Genomic DNA, 22657 nt, shown 5'->3' on the forward strand with positions numbered 1-22657 from the left:
ATTGTGAATCTTAAAAACCATCAATGAAGAAGCTCAATCATTTTACTTGCGCTTCCGCACACGACTTCTATCCCACCAAAATCCTCTTATTAAAAACCTCTCCTCTCTAACCCTTCCAGGGAATCCAAGGCGCAGGCTAAAAGGAAATGGTGTCGTGACCTAATACAATTATAAATTTTAAATATACTAGGTTCATTACATGTATATATTCATTTTAACCTCAACATATTGCAAAAAAAATAAAAATAAAACAAAACATATATATAAATAATTTATGCTAAGTGTCGTCAGTGGGCGGCTTCTTACTCAATTTTTCATGCCATTTTTCTCTTAGCACATAAGCTTATTGTACTTACATGTGTAGATTGTTTATATTCTAATAAATATTAAAAAAAAAAAAATATTGTTAATAAAGTATTTATATACAACCTTTTTACGTGGAGCCTTGTATTAAATTTTCAAGCTTTTTTACCCAACAAATTAAATTTGAAACAGAAAATATCCGTTCAATTGATTGACATTCATAGAAATATAAAACTAAAAAAAATTGAAACTACAAAATAATTATTACATTTTAATTTTGATAAATTTTGTCAAAATTCAAACTTTAAATGCTTATAAAAAAATGTTGCCTATGTATTTTTAATATTTTTCAAATGCTATTGTAACAATATATCAGGAGCCTTGCATTAAATTTTCACGTTTTTTTACCAAACAAATAAAATTGTATTGATATATATTTGATATATATATTTATAGAAAAAAAACTAAAAAAATTGAAAACTGACAATGTCAGTCTACAGTTTAAAAGTGTAAAAATATTTTCAAAATTTGATGGTGTATAGAAAATGCTAATATAAACATTTAGTCAAAATTGAATGTACCTACGGTCATTTGTTTTAGAGTTGCGCCAAAAACCCAAAACGATTTTCTTAAAAACAGATTTTGCGTAAAAGTTCCCGTTTTTCCTTAATTTTTCTTTTACTTTTCACGGCGCTTTTGAAGGAAATTTTCACTTTTGACCCCCCAAAGTACCAACTAGATTCATTTTTCTATCAGAATAGATACTGTTGAAGAAAATCTAAGCATTTTTTTGAAGTTAATTTGAAGCCTAGCACCTCCATATGTGCGCCTATGTTGTTCACACGATTAACGATCTAGTTGCGCCTCTGTATAGGAGGTATCTTAAAACCATGTTACAAAATATTTAAAGGGGGACGAAGTGGCCGAGTGGACTAAGGCGTCGGTTGCGACGCACACCGGCGCTGGTTCGATACCTCGGTCGCGGGCGGCATTTTTCTTCGGGCAAGTCACGGTGTCCGGAGAACAAGTACCGCCATCCCCCACCCGGGTATGACAGATACCTACCTACGGGTGCCCAAATTAAAAATTCTGCCAAAACAAACACACACATGTAAACAAATCTACAGTACCCTCCCCTACAGTACCACAGGCTAATAACCTAGTAGTTGAAGCCTTAACCCTAATAAAAAAAAATAAAAAAATATTTAAATTTCTAACCCAACGGCGTAACCACGGCGGCTAGATTTTGTTTAATTTCCCGTGCGCACTGTGATAAAATAAAAAACACAATCGATTACGTAATTCATACACAACACAAATTTTGATATAAACATATTCACTTTTAACAAAATACATCTATTACACACACAAGCGTCATCAAATGTCACAGGATGACGAGTCTAAGTGTAACACGGCCTATCAATATTTTAAATGTGCAAAGCCATTGGATTTTTCTTACAGGAATCTTGTGTCACTTGAAGGTATACATAGCTAAAAGCTACCCATACCTATTTATATTGTTCGTATTGATGGTAGTTGTATAAGCACAAGGTATGTACCTACTTTTGTGTATTTTTCAACTGTAACAATAACAGATCCATAGGTAGGATACTCCATATAAATTTATCATGTAACTTTTTTTGTTTTATTAATATTATATACAAATATATTAATATAAAATTCATATCAAGGGCGTATTATCTCATACTGGAACAAATTTCTCCCATCCTGAAATCGATACCTACCTACTCAATGGTATTACATAAACCATTCTCTTACTAGGTAGGTACTTACTCATCTTCACTACAACAGTAGTCAATTCAGCATTTAATACGGAAAATTCATATTATTTTTAGATTATTCACAATTTAGGTATGTTATTAATGATCGTTTCGGCTTGATTGCTTGAACAATGGTCAAGAGGAAGCTGTACACCATACGCACGTAACTCACGTGTAAAAATCAAATGTGTGTAAACCGACATCAATTCGGTACACATTGGATAATAGGATGACCAAAGTTTTTTCATTATCATTGAGTATTGAAAAACTGCATCGAAAAATAGAAATGTAGAGCTTTTGATTTTTTGATAGTATTAAATACTAAATTTATTAATTTGTATTATATAAACTTAATAAATAATAAATCATCAGAAATATCAAAACCCTATATGAAAGAAAATGTATTTTCTATTTATAATAAAAGATAATTTCGTTGCATTCTGTTGTACAAATATTTATATTTTGAATAATTGAATAGCATTGATTCACACAAAACAGTTTTATAGTTTTATATAAGTTCATCATTAATAATAATATACAGGCACGGATCCAGAGCAAAGATCTGGGGGGGAGGGCAACAATTTGTTTACAAAACAAATACAATTATAATAAAATATTATACTTTATTCTTAATTTAAAAATATTATCATAATAGTTGGTAGGTAATCAATGTGATAAATAAATTATTGATTATTTAATATTCAAAGCGATAATGTGAAAAGAAGTTTAGATTTTGTTTATTTGTTATTTAATATATAATATTTATATTTATAAAAAAATATGTCTGGGGGGCCTGGGCCCCTAGGTCTCCCCCTGAATCCGTCCCTGATAATATATCACAGTGACACAGTCAATAATTAATATGAAAGGATTCGTAAAATTAGTAACTTGTGTTGGTTTCAGAGTTGAACGGAAACGAAGAACCATTGCCACTGAGAGTGGGGGGAGCGCCAAAGAAAAACCTAAAGAGCAACCGTTACAAGACAGGTTCGTTTTGGCTGAACAAAAACAATTTGAAAAACGTCAATGGCCTGAGGAACCTAGCAGATCGTTTATTCGAAATGGCTGATTACCTCTCGTGGTTAGATCTGTCCGACAATAACCTAACTTCAATCAGTGACGTAAGTATGTACTACATTCCATACGATTAAATACGATATAGGTAACTGGCATCTGGTACTCCTAGATACATTTCTCCCAGGAGGCAGGAACGCATACGCATTTTGCGGGTTTCAAGGGTGTACATTTGTGTAATGTGCATAGTGCATTATGAACTACTAAAACTATAGGTAGTTTATGCCGTTTATGATGTGGATTTTAATCCCATAGGTAGATGGTATTCACCAATTGTTAATTTTATATTTTTATATTTTTTTAAATATTTTGACTAGTTTTGTGCTTTGTGCTATTTATAAATATTAAAATTTTTTTTTTAGTTTTGATTCTAAAAATGTCAATAACTTTTTGTTAATTTAGTCAAAATTCTTGAAAATTTATAAGAAGATTCTTCATAACTTGTTATAATAATAGTTAAAAATATTAAAGATTCAATAACACAATTTTTTTTATAAGTATTTAGTTTATATAGCTAAGGATTGTAAAATTAAAACAAGATTTATCATAAGTATTTCATACTATCACTAAAAAATCTAAAAAATATACAAACACAGTTTTTTGGAAGAATTTAGATATTCTAAAAAAAATATAAATGGTATTACATTTGAATTCAATGATATAATATCATTGTATATACGAAAACCGATTCTGAGCGACAACGGTTTGTCAGTTTAGGATATTTTATATTATTTATTTATTTTTTTTTTATCATCAAGTCCGGCAACTATGGCCATTAGCTGTTTGTTTGTTTGTTTGTTTGTAGGGGAGGGTACTGTAGATTGGTAAACACGACAACAGTTATGAGTTTTTTAAAAGGCACAAACAATTTACAAATTTAAAATAGCTACTCATCAGTGGCGTATTTACGGGGGGGGGGGGGTCTATGGGGTCCGGACCCTCCCTCCCATTGACTCGTGTCTCGTACATGTTAAATGTTGTGTTCTTACATGATTAAGGAAAACAAATTTTATCATACGATACGAAGGATTTTGTAAAAAATTTTCGAAGCTTCAGTAATCAACATTTTTAATTAAATAGTAATTTTTTTTGTTATCAGTTTGGTACTGAAAATGAATAAAAAATACCGTGTTAATTTTTTAATTCAAATATTTTGTAGTTTTGTACATTGTCAGTATTTACAGACACTCCAGAGAGATCTTTTTCATCCTTAAAAAGGTTGAAAAGTTATCTAAGATCAACAATGAATGAAGTAATGTATTTTAGGAAATATTTTTATAAAAGTTATAAGTTCTAACATAACTATATTAGATTTTGAGCGGAGCGATAAAGCTAGTGGTTTTACAATGGAGTTTATTTTTTTTTTTTTATCCTGTATACAAAATTTCTACCAGAAGGAGTGCTTTGATTTCAATATGTAGTATCTTATCTTTTAGAAAATTGGATCAAGATGGTACTTTGGGGAGGTATTTTTTTGATTTTCTCAATAGTTATTTAATGGCACGGGATAAACCATCGAAAAATTACAAAAAACCGCTAAAAATGGGATTTAAACTTCTAACGCTTTGTTTTTCACTATAGCTACGAATAATAATAAAAATATTTCAATATTAATTCAACTTACAGGCTATAATAACAATATAACATTTCCAGACTGACAAACCGTCTCCGCTCAGAATCGTTTTTCTTATAAAATGATATTATATGGCTTTTATATAATATCTTTAAGTTTAAATCGTTATTTAATATTTAAGATTTGTATACATATACTTTTTTTTCTTTTTTCTTTTGTTCTTTTCTCTATTTTGTTCTGTTTTATGTTATTTGTATTCACATTACTTTTAAGTTGTAACCCATATTATGTGCACTTAACACAATCTGTCACTACAATATTTTTGTAATTGGAATTTATTTCCGTAAATAAATTATTATTATTATTATTACGATTCGTATATCATTGAATTCAAGTTTAATACAATCCATTATACCTTGACCCACTTGTAACCTACTGTATAGAAGAGCGACATCCACTTACCTGTTTTTTTTAATTTGTTTTGTACATAATATGATAATTTAATAATCAAAAACTTAAAAATTTTAAATCGTCTTATAATATGGTATATTTATTTAATAAAGCTTGGCCTCCCGTGACTCTGTTTTTTGAAAATTATCTGGACCCCCCCCCCCCCCCCCCCCATGACAAATTCCTAAATACGCCACTGCTACTCATAACTAGATCAAGTATTAAAATTGTATAGGTAATGTCTACACAAAATTCTGAAATGTCCCCTTTAGCCTTCATAACTAGACGGCATGCTCCCAAAACTTGTGGGAGGGGTGATCAGAAAGACTGGCCTTAAACTGTCGGTATAAGTGGTGATGGGGAGAAGAAGTCTTAATTTCAGATGCCACCTTATTATGACTACCTCAGCAGTCAGGACCACAGGTTTAAATGCATATGACGTTATCTGGACGTAAGGTTATCTGTATTCCTTATAGCCATATTATGTACTTAAGCCATGAATCGCGTGAAGTTATAGTGCTCTATACGCCCTACAACGCCTACATTGACATATGCATATTAAATAAAGTACCATCAGTATCAATTTTATGTGAAGAAAAAAATAATAATTTCTAACATAATTTTTCGTTATTATATGGATGTGCTGTTTGGTATATACATTCTAGTATTCTACATACATTTTCACAGATTACGTGTTCAAAATAAGAAAGTAAACGTAAACAAAAAAAAATAATATCAGTATTGATAAATCATTGTATCTGAAAAATCATCTATTAGTATAGCTTCATTAATCAAAAATAACGATTTAGTTAAAATCTGTTATTGTCTGTAACTTATATTATATTACTACTCACCGATGATTTGAATTATGATATATTTTTAATATTCTTGTAGAACTTCTGAGATATTTTAAGACTGACTTTTCCAAATGACCAACATGATGGCCATGCAAATATCCAATTTGAAAATTATTACGCACTAGGTATGTGTGATAATAATAAGTGATAAGCCATTTATTCCTATACCCCTATGTCCCCGCGCACCATAATTTATTTTGTTTCTATAGAATTATTAATGAACCATGGTATATGCTATATAGCATAGATATTTTCAATTTTGTATTGATGCCGTTAACGACGTAAATGGTTCCAGGAATTCTTGCTTTTTCCAAATTTGTCAATGTTGTACTTGCACAAGAACAACATTCAAGACTTTGTGGACTCGTACAAACTACGGAAACTGGATAAATTGCGGACGTTGACGTTGCACAAAAATCCGATGTGCGGGCTCCCGTGTTACCGGAGCACAGTCATCTCTTTTTTGCCTAACCTCCGGAAGTTGGACCACGTGGTGGTGGTGCGCTCGGAACGTGAACAAGATAGAAAATCGTTTGACAAGAACGTCCGTGAGCGCTTAACGAACGCGTATCCTGAAGACTTTCTTTGCACAATAGAATCGACAAAAAGGCCTTCTTAATATCGCAAGCTATTTTAAAATATCTCTCGTCTATAATGTTGCAAAAAACGAAAAGAAAAATTATAACACTTAAAAACCAAAAATAACTATATTCTTTGTATTTCATAATACTGCTAAAACCTGAAACCGTTTGTGGTTATGCCGTTACATAGGTACGAAGTACGTTAACCGGTCCTTTCGTCATTAATTAGGTACGCAGTTTTAAATGAAATATAAAAAATAAAAATACCTTATTACTTTATTTTTTTTTTTAATCAATTTTTAGCCTTTTTTGTTATTAGCTAATTTCTAACATTCTATATAATTTTTGAGTAAGGCTAAAATACAGGGTGTTTCAAAAGTCTTAATCCGATTACGAACTGATATAGTTCGGCAACGGTTAATCGCAAGTTAGCGACCCATGTATTAATGCTTGACTGATTAATTAAATTTACCTATTTTAAGAATATATTTTACTTTATTTCACCCTTACATCTTCATTTTTTAAATAAATATAAAATTTTGAAATCGGATAAAGATTTTTGATACGCCCTGTTATTTATATAGGTACATTAAAAAAGTTATAAAAAATATGTTCAGTGTAATTATTAAACATTAACAAAATAATAATATGTTCGTATTGTGGTGCTGTGCGAGCACATAAAATGTGTAGATGTAAATATTTTCGCAAAAATCGGATTGGACCTAATGAGTAATGGTTTCAATAAACATGTACCTACTCTGTACTCTATACCATTAATTATTATTATATACTGTAGTCTGTAAACTGTAAAGGGAACTTGCCGAACTTGTGTTTCAGGACTTCAGGTGTCAACATTTAAATGGACATTTCATGTTGCTTTTATTTAGTGTTTTTACGCGTCCTTTTATTATTTAATTTACTTTTAGACAGATAATAATACCCAACTCCGTAGCATATTGTTCTTAAATCTAACGTTCTTAATTCTGTTTTATTGTTTTAAAAATGCAGGTACCTAGCTGGTATTTTATTTTATGATTTCTTATATTAGCTGTTGTAAGTGTTGGCATTACGTGTAACCTAATCAGGATAGCGATATAGCTTGATCGTACAATATGGTTTACCCATAGATAATTTAAGATTGGATAAGAACTTATCACATGAAACTTTAGTGATACTATTTTTAAGGTTATGTGGGGCAAATATTGATATGATAATTGATAAATAATAATAAATATTAAATAACATAATTTTATTCTGTAATAACTAATAACATTATTGATTAATTAGTGATATTTAACAATATTATTCTATATTCTAACAAAGTTTAGAGTAATTTTCCAGGCTCAAGTGGTACAACAATCAAAATACAAACTGACTATCATGTTATCATTATTACTTAATAAAATAGTTTTGCACATAACCTTAAAAAGCCCCATATCGTCTTTCTCTCTTTACGTTCTCTCTTCCCCAAAAAAGCACACGGCTCCATATGGAACTGGTATAGGCATGTCCTATCCATTCTTATATTATCTATGGGTTTACCTTTAAATTCAATAATTAAATACCCCACCCATACCATCCCAACTATTATCTTAATAACACATTTTGTTGTTTCCATTCCCAGAAATACTCCAAGCCAATGAAATCTATATTGTCGCGGGAAGCTAATAAATAGTAGGTATATTTACGACGGATAAAACATTAATTAAAGATATCCATTAGATAAATACGATTTAACATAAGTTTTTTCAAATAAATATTTAAAAACTAATTATACTATTATATATTATTTATTCTGATTAAAATATTCAAAATTATGTAAAAACGTCGACATACTTACAGGCAATTGATGTACCTATATTATTTAGACTAAAGAAAAACAATTGCTTATGCTTGGTAAGTAGTAGGTAGGTACTAAGAAACACTAGCCCTATTAATAATAATAACAATATCAAATTATTTCTTATTATTCATTTGGTAAATAATGAATATGTAGGCACCTCCCGGCTCCCAGCACAGTATAAATTAATTTTATAGCAATCTGAAGCATAATATAAGAAGTATATTTTTGCATAAATATGATTTAGGAGGGGGGTCCAAAACACCCAAAACACCCCCCTTAGTTGGTTTGTACTATATGTATTTATATTATCTCATAGGTATGACATAATGATTAATATTATGCATTTATTTAAACATTATATACATCTTAAGGAATAGACGGAATAGTGCAGTATTACTTATGGAACAAAAAATTTAAAACAGGTGTATCTGGTCTACCTGGCTACCTCAATTATAATTCTTGAACTCAGATAAAAATTAACATAAATGAAAATTATTATTGTTTTCTTTAAATTTAATATGCATGAAACTAGTTTTGGATATTTTATCATTATTTAATGATTATTTGTTGCCAATTTATCCCTAAAACTGTGTCAATGGTTTTAAATTTCCACATAGCAAACATATAGGTACAAATCTGTATACGCACCTACTTATACCTAACCTACTTAACTATAACCAACCTTCTCAATAAATATATTTATATTCAAACACATTGTAACTTATAGTAACTTAAATAATAGTTTATGTTGTAATCAATATATTACTATTTATTAAATTTTCGGAGTTCTTCCCATTAAGTATGCACACTTACTCAATTTACTACCTACATCAGTATACGACAGAAGTAATTTATTTTTCTAAAAGTTATATGTGCGGTATGTTGAACTAATTTTTGCCAAAAATAATTCGCATATATAATTAGTATATTATAATATTATTTTATACAATATATTACTAGCTGTTATAAACTTATTAATCAATATCGACGTAGGTACTGTTAACAATGTAAACAGCTTCATGACATAAATATCATGCAATTAATTTAGGTATCTGCCTAGGCATTTTGTGAATTGAATTGTGTATTTATTTTGTGCATAGTAAATTATAATATATTGGTAGGTATAGGAATTAACGAAAAGTTTTAAGCGTTAAGTCGCTACGTATAATATTATTTTAATTACAACAAGTTGCTGTAAGAAAAACTTACGACAAAAATGCTGTTAAATATTTGAGCATTAGCATTTAAATTAAAAAAGTGGGTCAGCGCATTTTGGTGGTGGAAGTTTGTCCATCGTCCCTTCGGGCCTCAGACAGGATAGTGTAATTTTCCACACTCGATTTGATTGCAATGATTGCATTCGATAAAAAACGATTCTGAGCGGACGATGGAATCTTTTTTATTTAATTTTATTCGTTTCTATGGTGATAGACAAAATGTTTTAAGAACAGCTTAAGAACGATTTATATAAATAGGTAATTTATATAATTATAAAATTGTACCATGTCTAGGTAAGGCTAATATAAGTAAACAACCCAAATTTAAATTTTTTACGAATGTTTTTAACCAAATTACAACAAAAAAACTACCAAAATTCAAATGTCTATAAATAGCTCAAAAATAGCTAAAATTTTCCGAACTTTGAACCGTAAGTCGTAAAACGTCGTCCGTAATTATTTTTTCTCCTTTAACCGCTTTTATTTCAATTAACGTTTCGAAAATCGAAAAATGACCTCTCTAAAGTATCAGCTCAAGAAAATTACCTTTCAGAAAAGATGCTTGATACTTTTGAGCAAGTTTAGAGGGAGAAAAGTGTTTACAGAATAAAAAAGGAAAAGAAATAAACATCATTGTAAAACCATTACATTCCTCGCTCCGCTCAGAATCTAAAAATGTATAACATTTTAAACTAAAATATAATTTAAAACTTTTCTTAATATTGACGAATTTTAACAAAATTTTAAAATCAAACGCTAATCAAAAAAAAAAATAATATTATTTCTACTTATTTAGGTACTTTATATTTTTTAAATTACCTACTATCAAATTTAAGATAGGTACTGTAATAGTTTAAAAAATTAGTCTAAATATTTTGAAAATGTCATTGTCTGTGAAAAATTTTAATTTAGTCTACAGTGGAATGTTTCAAGTTTTAATGATAAATATTATTTTTGCGCATAACAAAATATTGAAAACCGTTTGAGCAGAAATGAAGAATTGTCGTTTTACTCGTCTATATTCAATTGGTGGCGTCCAAATTTAAATTTTTATCACTAATAAAAAAATCCAGTAATATAAACAATTGCAGAAATTTGTATTACATTTTCAGCCTTAGATGTGAAAACTAAAAATTGTATACTTCTATATATTAACTAACTATTCAAAATTATTTACATATTTTCATAATTTTTTAAAAATACGGACTTTAAATGCTCGTGTATAAAAAAAATTGTGAAATTTACTTTTGATATCTTTAAGCTGATATAAGAAAAACTTACGAAACTTGTTCTAGAATATGTTCAACTATTTTTACTTATAAACAACAATTTTACAATACATAAATAACAAAATCGGGTACCTAATTAAGTGTCGCTCTGCTGTACCAAGTACCAACAGTAGGTTATAGTTTAAGTGGGTTATGGACATGTTAAATTTTGGCTGAGACACGATTGATTGAGCATAAAACACCTTTTTTGCGACACGATTGAGCATATATTGTCGGCGTATCAAAGGAAATTGTAATACAAAAGAAAACCAACACGATTGAGCATAAAAAACTCTGCAACTTTGTCATTTTCAATTTTGAACTGTATTATACAAAAATATTTATTTAAATAATTATAATAATTCAAAATAATAATAATAGTTATGACTTGTGACTTATGAAAATAATAAAATCAAAATATTTATTAGTCAATAACAGTCTCAATAGTAGTCACATTATAATATAGTATACTGTATAATGAGGAAATAAATGCCAAACCAAAAAACATTTTCAGCCATTTCCCTAGTTCATTACTGTTGTGTCCATGTATGTTATTCTGAAAGAAGGTTCGCCAACAATCTACAAACAAATTATTATATTTTAGTAAAAAAGTACTATATTAGATTCTGAGCAAAGCGATGAATGTATTGATTTTACAATGATGTGTGTTTTTTTTTTTATTTTTTTTTATTTTTGTGACTGTCATCACCTTTTAGGAAAGTAAAAGTGGTTGGATTTTCTTCAATAGTAACTTTTCTGATAGGAAAGTGAATCTAGTTGGTACTTTGGGGGGTTTAAATTTCCCAGTAGTTTTCACAAACGACGTGAAAAACAAAAGAAAAATTAAGGAAAAACGGGAATTTTTAGGCAAAATCTGTTTTTGAGAAAATAGATTTTGGTTTTTGGTGTAACTCTAAAACAAATGACCGTAGGGACATGAAATTTTGACTGAATGTTTATATTAGCATTTTCTATACACCATAAAATTTACAAAATATTTTGACTCTTTTTGAGCTGTTTACGGACATTGTCAGTTTTCAATTTTTTTAGTTTTTTTTTTCTATAAATATCAATAAAATTTTATCTGTTGGGTAAAAAAGCGTGAAAATTTAATATAAGGCTCCTGATATATCGTTCTAATAGCAGTTGAAAAATGTTAAAAATACATAGGCACAATTTTTTTTTATAAGCATTTAAAGTTCAAATTTTGACAACATTTATCAAATTTATAATTTATTAATTATTTTGTAGTTAAAAATGTATAAAATGTTTAACTTTTTTGGCTAAGGATTGAAAATTTAATACAAGGCTCCACGTAAATAGGTTAAATATAAATTACTTTATTCACAATAATATCATCAAATATACTTGGTAAAATCATAGGCTGACTGACCGTTTTCGCTCAGAATCGTTTTTCTTATACAATGATATTATATCATTGAATTCAAATTTAACACCATCCATTAGAGTGACCCACTTGTAACCTACTGTACAGCAGAGCGACATCCTCTTATCCACTTTTATATAATTATTTCTTACTTTTCTCCACCACGATTGTCCTAAATGAAATCTACATCCAATTATTTTAATATTTCCAAACACGTCTGTAATTGCCTGATGAGCTCCAATTTCAAAATCAACATGCAATGTGTTAATTTGCAAATTTTTTTCGCATAATTTTAAACATAAATTATTTAAAAATTGCCACATTTTAATATAAATAGACCTAGTTTTATTTTGTAAAAAAAAAATAAACAAGTGGTAAGTAGTATCCATTTTTATATCCATGTATTGTGTACATTGGAATAAAATATTTTGGAGCATAATTAATTGTGCCATCACCAAAGTACTCGGTACAATTATTTGTCATAAATTGTATATTTTGTTCCATAGTTAAACATACAAAATTATAATCAGTCGGCATGTAAATGAAATGTTGACCTTATATTTAAAACATTCTTCATTTTGTTAGTCACTTAATTGATAAATTGCTTCATCCAAAGAAGTTGGTAATTTAGGATAGGTTTGCTTCCGTTTATCATACATTGCTTTCCGTACATTTCTTACATTTTGATCGTTTAAATTTGATGTTGAAGATGAATTTAAAAGTTCGGTGCGAATAACTTTAAGTGGCCGTGTGGAAAATGATTCTTCAGCTTTTCTCTTGCAGTTTTCTCTCAAAACTTGTGTTTCTATTTTTTCAATAGAAATTTGATCGTATTTATGTTGTCCAACAGTTTTAATCATTTTACGTTTTTTTAAACCTGAGAACATTAATGCTGAACATGTATTATTCGTACACCTCCATCTCAATAGATTATCTTTTTTCCGCTCTCCAATTAATTTATATTTGTATAAATTCACTTAGGCCAATTCTTTGCCTCTTTCTGATAAAATAATTGTTATATCATTTATATCCATGTTAAAAAAAAATAGAAACTATAAACGCACTTATACGAAACGCACTATACACGACTATATAGGTGATCGAACACTGATATTATTTTCATAATAATTTTAGAATTGTATCTTAATTTATTATCTTATATTTTCCCCCAATTTTAAATATTTAAAACGTCGGAACTTATTGCTCCGGGACTAATTTATTAATCGATAACATTGTCGATATAGCTGGGCTCAGATCACTGTTCGCGTCTGGTTAGGTTAGGTTAGGTTATATATAAATAATAAATTACAAAATTTCGGCCACGCGAATGTGGCAACATCGCATAAAATATTCTATGCTCAATCGAGTTACTAAACTATGCTCAATCGTTTTATGCTCAATCGTGCTTTACCGTAAATTTTAATTCAATAATATAATTTCATTGTATATGAAAAATGATTCAATAACACAGTACTAAAATCGTTCTTCTTTTTTGAATATCTAATTTCATCCAAACATGAACTTCAAATAACTGTAAAATAAAAGGTATTCATATACTTTTTAGATTTTTAGTTACCTACAGTAGGAGCTACTTACGTGGAAAAATTTTTAATGTTTTAAAATTAATAATGTCCGTAAACAGCTCAAAACGAGTCAAAATATTTTGAAAATTGTATGGTGTATAGAAAATGCTAATATAATCATTCAATAAACGTGTTATGTATCTTTGGTAATTTTTTTTAGAGTAACACCAAAATCCAAAATTAATTTTGTTGGAAACCAATTTTGCATAAAAATTCCCGTTTTTTCTTAATTTAATTTTTGTTTTTCTCTGCCTTTTGGAAAATATTTAGAATTTTGAGCTACCCAATGCACCAACTAGATTTACTTTCTCACCGAAAAATAAACTGAAGTTGAAAATCGAAGCATTATTTTGACTACTTGTACACAGACACAAAGAATAAAAAAATATTAAAATTAAAACACATCATTGTAAAATACATTCATCGTTCCGCTCAGAATCTAAAATATTGAAAATTTAAAATATCTATATAATTTTTAACGGAGCCAAAACATTTTGAAATTTAGTTTATGTTAAAAAAATTCAAATAGAAAAGATTTATAAATTCATTTTTATTATTTTAAAAAGTTTGAAAGTACCTACTGAGAATTTTTTACTTTTGAGTTTTGAGTTTTGACTCCGCTGAAGTATCAACTAGATCAAATTCGCTATTAGAAATCACTCTCAACTATAAAACAGTTGTAAACACCCTGTCATTCTGATATCTGCAGTGATACGATGATACCACGGACTATGATAGAGAGGTCGACTGTAAGCGATTATGTGGGCGGGTAACCGGAAGTTAGTAGAACGGAATAATTGCATTAATAATAGATTTATAGCTTCCATACTAAATATTAGTACACAGAGAATATGTAACGCTATCTACTTGGTAAAATATTAGCTATACTACTTTTTTTTCCAATGTAAATAATAAGGTACGTAATATTGTTCATGGGAGATTTTAAACTTTAACGTATATAGAATATTATTATATTTTATATTAGCTCCGTAACTAACCTCGTGCCCTTCGTTGCCCGTTAAAAATGCTAACTCTATATGATTCAAATGATTCACCTATATTATGTTCAAAACTAATTTTTAATTTAACTTTAATTTCAACATAAAAGACTGGTGGTTTTGTAGTACATTTTTTAAAATGATATCCAACCATTATTATCATAATATTATATTGAAATAAAGCGTTTTCCGTTAGTTAATGCCCGTCGATTAAAGATTTTTAACACAGTAATTTTGATAGCATTGACGAAATATAAAATAGACGTCTAAAATTATATTCAGTCATAATAACTATTTTATTTTTTTATAACCAATAGCAACCCTATAAAAAAGTATATTATTTGCCAGTGTTCTATAAAAAATCTTAAATTTGTAATAAAAAAAATGGAGGGCCACTTATCGAGATAAAATATAACCTATAAATCTGGATGGTGTAGCTTTCTAATGGTAATTTTTTTTTTTAAATCGGGTAAGTAGTTACAGAGATAACCCCAAACAAGGTTCGTTACACTAGCACCACAACCTAAACTATTTTCTTCGAATTTGGTTCCATACTTTAGTAACCAATTAGTAACCATTCGTAACCAAAAATTTGGAATTCGTAACTTAAACCAAGTACCAGGGAAACCGTTTTTCCCAACCGGGTGCTGGCGTAACGTTACACCGGCACCCGCACATTGAAATATCCTACTTAGGAAGTTCAAAACCAAACTAGGTTTTAGTAACCGATTAGTAACCATTCGTAACCAAAAATTTGGAATTCGTAACCTAAACCAAGTACCAGGAAAACCGTTTATCCCAACCGGGTGCTGGCGTAACGTTACACCGGCACCCGCACATTGAAATATCCTACTTAGGAAGTTCAAAACCAAACTAGGTTTTAATAACCGATTAGTAACCATTCGTAACCGAAAATTTGGAATTCGTAACCTAAACCAAGTACCAGGGAAACCGTTTTTCCCAACCAGGTGCTGGCGTAACGTTACACCGGCACCCGCACATTGAAATATCCTACTTAGGAAGTTCAAAACCAAACTAGGTTTTAGTAACCGATTAGTAACCATTCGTAACCAAAAATTTGGAATTCGTAACCTAAACCAAGTACCAGGAAAACCGTTTTTCCCAACAGGGTGCTGATATTATAATCCTTAATATACTCTTTGAATATATTTTTATCAAGTATATATGTTAAGGTGAATGACGACATTTGGTGAACTAAATGTCGTCATTCACCTTAACATATACAAGCATATCCTTGATCAAAAGTATTTTGTATAGTTTTTTTAACATGAATATATAAAATATTTTAAATTAGTATATTTTTATATATATTTTTTATTTTTCTATTTTAATTTTCTTACTGAATATAAAACAAAAATATATAAATAAATGTTGTTAAGTATTTACATAGGAATACTGATTTAATTTATTATTGTATTTTATATAAAATAAAGATGTTTTTTATCTAATAAATTATTTTTTATTTTGTATTCAATAAAAAAATTGATTTAAAAAATAATTATTTAAAATAAATGAAAAGTTTAAAAAAAATATTTAATTTTAAAAAGGAAAAACATTAATTAATTAATTAATATTTTATAATTATTTATTTTTAAGTCCTTAACTATTTATATTTATATAAATACTATTTATTTATTTATTTATGTGATAAAAATTATAATAAATAAAGATAAGATCTTTATTTTTTTTCAAACCATAGAAATTAAATTTCTTTTCCAATAGTTTATGTGGTGGTGCCTTAGCGTGCGTAACACATTAATCAAGTGCTGCTAAAGAATATTTTATTTTAATGAAACAAGTTATTTGTTTTAGTAAAATACAAGTTTATGTGTGTTGAAAATATACTTAAGTAATGTAGTTTGCTAATTATTTTTTGATTTTTATATTTACTTTTTACTTTTTAATGATTTTCTTAAATGACATAATAGTCCTATTCACTTTTTGTACTGTCAACTAAAAATATATCAAATAAATAACAATTATCTATTTCGTATTAAAAACAAAATCATTCCTTGCTTTGCTTTAAATTTATATTTATATATTTGTTAATATAATTTTTGTTTTACTTAGATACCTTAGTTGTTATTTGTATAAGATTTTATAGGATATAGTAATTATTATAGGACAACTTTTGTTCTAAAAAATAAAAATATTTTATATATTCATGTTAAAAAACTATCCAAAATACTTTTGATCAAGGATATGCTTGTATATACTTGATAAAAATATATTCAAAGAGTATATTAAGGATTATAATATCAGCACCCTGTTGGGAAAAACGGTTTTCCTGGTACTTGGTTTAGGTTACGAATTCCAAATTTTTGGTAACGAATGGTTACTAATCGGTTACTAAAACCTAGTTTAGTTTTGAACTTCCTAAGTAGGATATTTCAATGTGTGGGTGCTGGTGTAACGTAACGTCAGTACCCGGTTGGGAAAAACGGTTTCCCTGGTACTTGGTTTAGGTTACGAATTCCAAAGTTTGGTTACGAATTGTTACTAATCGGTTACTAAAGTATGGAATCAAATTCGAAGAAAATAGTTTAGGTTGTGGTGCTAGTGTAATGTACCTCCCCAAACAAATAAAAAAACCAATTTCAAAACCAATTCAACCAACAATCATGATTATTTTTATTGATTTATCATTAAATTCAAATTTAATGTATACATTATAGCTACTTACTCAATAGTCAATGATGATGCACACTCGACTGCTACGGTAGGTACTGCATAACAAAGCAGTTACCTAAATTAATCTATTTTTTTTAACTTTAGTGGAAAACGAATAATATTAAGTTGATTCAAGATTTTTATTTTGTGGTGTGTATTAGGGTAGTAAAAGGAGACATATTCGCTAACATAGCACTACTCTTAACATTTATATTTAAGCCAGTTGTACTTATCTGTACCTAATAGGAAATGGCCCGTATCCACGTACCTAGATTCAACGTAATTTTTGAAATGACTGTGAGATTTAGTTATGTTATTATTTACCTATTATTATTATTTTATTTACATACAGAGTGTATCTTATGACATTGTACGAGGGTTTTTTAAACGATTATGGATCGATGACATAGAATTTCGTTAAAACGAAAAAAGATGTGTTTCTATATATATATATAAGCTAAATAATATTTTCTTATAACATGTTTCAAAATATATATTTATAATAATAACTAAAAATAGTGTAATTATGTATGTGGTAAAATTATGTACCTATATAATTTAGGTTTTAATATTTGCATTGTGTACCTATTTATGCGACATAATTTATTGAGAATATATGCAAAGGTAATATGCGGCAATTGTTCGACAATAAACTCTTGTGATCGATAATTTTTGTTTAACCTAAATACCTAACCTAACCTAATTGGAGCGAATTTATAATACTGGAAATAATTAATTTACATGTTTTTTCAAGAATTCCCACCATTTAATATAGGGAAATATTTGCACTTGTAATGTAAATATAAAAAAGGTGGGCAAGTGGGTGTCACTCTGCTTTACACTAGGTTACAAGTGGGTCACTCGTCACTATAATGTATGGTGTTAAATTTGAATTCAATGATATAATATCATTGTATAAGAAAAACGATTCTGAGTGAAAACGGTCAGTCAGCCTATGATATTAACCAAGTATATTTGATGATATTAAGATGAATAAAGTAGTTTATATACAACCTATTTTCTTGGAACCTTTTTTTTAAATTTTCAATCCTTATCTATAAAAGTTGAACGTTTTATACTTTTTTAACTACAAAATAATTATTACATTTTAAATTTGATAAATTTTGTCAAAATTCGAACTTTAAATGCTTATAAAAAAAATGTTGCCTATGTACTTTTAATTTTTTTCAAATGCTATTGTAACAATATATCAGGAGCCTTGTATTAAATTTTCACGCTTTTTTACCCAACAAATAAAATTTTATTGATATTTATAGAAAAAAAACCTAAAAAAATTGAAATTATTCAGCTAGAGATTAGCTTATGATAATATTATTATTCAGTATATATTTGATGATATTATTGTGAACAAAGTAATTTATATTGTTTTACATTTTCATTCCTTAGCTATACAAATTGAACAATTTATACATTTTTAATTACAACATAATTTGCAATTTTCAGTTTGATTAATTTTAAAATTTGAACTTTAAATACTTATAAAAAATTGTGCTTATGTGTTTTAATATTTTTCAACTGCCATTGTAACAATCTTTTAGGAGCCTTGTATTAAATTGTCAAGCTTTTTTAGTTTTTGACCCATTGATTAAAATTGAATTTTCATTTATAGAAAAAAAAAACTAAAAAAAAATTAAATTTGAAATTGTCCGTTAATAGCTCAAAAAGTTTTTTTAAAGTTTAATTTCATATTTAGAGAACTTTACTGATAAATAATAGGTTTGGGCACCTGTGTGGCTGTGCACCACTGATATAAACTACTGTGATAGTGTAAATAGGTTTTTAACATGAATATATGACCAAAAGTTAAAACCTATAAGTCATTACTGGCAAAAAAAAAAAGAAAAGGTTAGACAAATGTTTTATCTGACATCCAATTATATTAGTAATCTGCAGTATTCTACACGTCTACACTGACGTCTAACGGTAAGGTAATTTAATCAATTTTTATTATATAGGACAATGCACATATTACTATTATGTAGACATATAGGTACAATGCACTGTAAATTTTAATAATATAATATGGTCTATGCTATGTTAAAATATACTTAATTATATTCCTTATAAAACGTCATTATATACCAATAAGACATCAAAATATTCACTAAAATATCAAAACGATAATGTATAATAATAATTTAAATAAAAATAGGATGGTGTTTAAAATATTAAAAATAAAATAGATTTCAAATAATATGCTATTATTTTGTTGATTTAACTTGAAAAAATTACATTTATCAATAAGTTTATTATTTTTTTTTAAACTATTATAAAATATATTTGGTTTCACTTATTTAAATGTGTAATAATTCTAAGTCGAATGTGACAAAAAAATATGAAATAAATTGAGTAATATGTACCTATTAATACAACAAAATTAAGCTTTTAAAGTGAAATAGTCATAAATACGCAAGTATATGCAATATACATATTTTTCTTTTGTATTGTAAAGGTTACAAATTAAATTTTTATTGTACTCTGACCTTTAAAAATTAAAGGAAATAAAATATGTAGAAACATTTGCTCTTTACGTAGTAGGTATACACATAGTAGGTATATACATGATATAGGTACACCTAGTTAGGACAAATTATATACGTCAATATAATATACTGCACTACTTCACTACGACTATTCGCTAATATCGATTAACGAGTTAAGTTTATTAACCTTATTTATTTTGAACAGCTATTATAATTTATAGTGGAATAACCTGTAAAAGAAAGAAACCCTGGAAACAAGTTATACTAAGCGTCTAAGTAGGTGCTTCTTGTACTTTGTAGTAATATAATTTTTTTAATTAATAAATTTAATTAATCTATTAATATAACATATTTTGGAATATCAATAAAGTAAAACTCGCTTTTGCGGTAAAGTAAGTTTTGACTTTTGTACTTCGTCATTGAGTAGGTCATTGGAAATTGTAATGGTTGAAATACACTTGAATTCTGTAGTAAATTAGTGTATAGAAAGGTACGTAAAACACGATTTTAAGCAAAGAAAACGAGTAGGTGATCTATTTGATTATATTCCTAAGGTTAGATACTTACACCTTGTCTATATTATATTATAATAATATTATTGTTATAGTTATTGGCACTATGAGTATATTGCATTTTATATTATGGGCAGGTTTCATCAATCATCAATGGGGGATTAAGATAAAAACATTGTATTTTACATCTAACGTCTACAATTTGTTTTAGAATATGTTTATCAAATTGTAGATATGATAAATTATATTTATGAATTATATCACTCATAAATAAATATTTTTTTTTACAGATACCTATTTGTTTGTAAAAATACTCGATTTTCATTAAGAAATAATGACTTGCCTATGTAGGTACAATTTCACATGGTGTTAAAATCAATACATTCATTATTGCGGCCAATACAACGAAAAGCGAGTTAAATACTGCCACAAACCGAAATGTGGAAGTTAATTGTTCTTCCGCAAAGCTACATATAAAAAAATGTTATGGTATTATTTTTTTAACCTTAAAAACGAATGAATTCAATACTGACATAATCTATGATGATAATGTGTAGGTTCACTTGTTTGAGCTACACCAATATACTATGTAGTATACGAATTATATCTATAACTACTACGACCTACGAGCCTTTCAAAAATCCCAAGTTTTGAGTAGTGGCAGTTTTGTACTAAAGGCGGGAATTATGTCAATAATATAACAGTAAAAACAATACAAAAATGGTGCTAAATCATATACAATTTAATTAAATTCTTCGTTGACGATCCAGCACCGTCATTTTACTTATCTTTTATAAGAATTATATGGTTAAATCCAAAGGCCAAGGACGGTGATAATGCTCTCATGGCCTCCTACTTAATGACATTAAAAAAAAATACCATTATCTTATTTCATTACCGACGTGGTAGGCACCTACCGTAGAACAATGTGAATAATATTGCTGCACGCCTTCTACAGTATAAGGCATAAACTGTTACGCCGTGTCCTATAGCTGATTTGCACGCAAAATAGTTTGTATTTCACCGCATGCGGGCAGAACTGCTGCATATGGTCAGAATAGAAATCACCCGCACTAGCTAATTACGTTAACACCTTGAAATTAGTCAAAATGTTTTGAACAATTTAAATGTGAAATATAGAAAATAACAATATACGTAGTGGCATAGGCGTGCGCAGACTTCAATTTCTGGTCGAGTCTGGGCAATTATAGTGCCCCAATATTTGGACAGCGCCCCTATTTTTTTTAATATATATGTTGATGTATTAACCCATTAACGCCATACGTTGCCTTATGGAAACATAGATTTTTTACAATCATTTTTGAGGTATAACATATACATTTTCAACAAAATGTTGGTTAAAATTGTAAATAAAAAAACTCCGGCGCTAATGGCTATTTATATTAATGTCTATATAGTACTATACTACTATATAGTTATTGTATTTGTATAAAGGTATAATATTTTTGTTAGATTAATAAAATGTGTGTAGCAGTACACACACATACTTTTGATTTTATTAATATATACGTACATTTTACCATGCCCCTAAAATGTTTCAGGTCGAGCCTGGGCTTGACCGGCTCGCCCCGTACGCACGCATATGCGTAGTGGCGAAAACTTTCAAGTCAACCTTTTATACTTTTCAAGTTCAAAAAAATTACTAAAGTCAGGTTTTTCGTTTTAATATCTAAACTCGTCGTGGAAAAAAATTCACCAGGTATATATTTTTCATGATTTTAACGAGAACAGCACAGGAGGGACACTGTGTTGAATTTTCAAACATCAGTTACAACCATCAGTCATACCTATTACAATTGAACATTACGTAGAGATCAATAAGATTGTTGTTGATGACGTGTTTGTGTCGTACTGTGCAGTGGTACACGTGAGTACGTTTTTCCTTGTTTACGCTGCACGTATATGTATATAATGTTTGTATGTGAGTACCTATACGAAAAAAAATTTTGAATACAACTGCGTACAAATACGCAATTGATAGGTAGGTACCTAAATATAAAAAACAACAATGATG

At 28.3% G+C, this 22657-nt stretch overlaps 1 protein-coding gene across 1 annotated transcript; it reads left to right on the top strand.

The window, feature by feature from the left end:
• Positions 1 to 1684: 1684 nt before the first annotated feature.
• On the top strand, positions 1685 to 6657 carry LOC132934398 (leucine-rich repeat-containing protein 51-like). Its single transcript, XM_061000708.1, has 3 exons — positions 1685 to 1784; positions 2988 to 3205; positions 6334 to 6657. The coding sequence occupies exons 1-3, from the start codon at positions 1685 to 1687 to the stop codon at positions 6655 to 6657; spliced, it is 642 nt and encodes a 213-aa protein (XP_060856691.1).
• The last annotated feature ends 16000 nt before the right edge of the window (positions 6658 to 22657 follow it).

Source organism: Metopolophium dirhodum, chromosome 1 (genome assembly GCF_019925205.1).
Source record: "Metopolophium dirhodum isolate CAU chromosome 1, ASM1992520v1, whole genome shotgun sequence".
In the NCBI taxonomy this organism is placed as follows: domain Eukaryota; kingdom Metazoa; phylum Arthropoda; class Insecta; order Hemiptera; family Aphididae; genus Metopolophium; species Metopolophium dirhodum.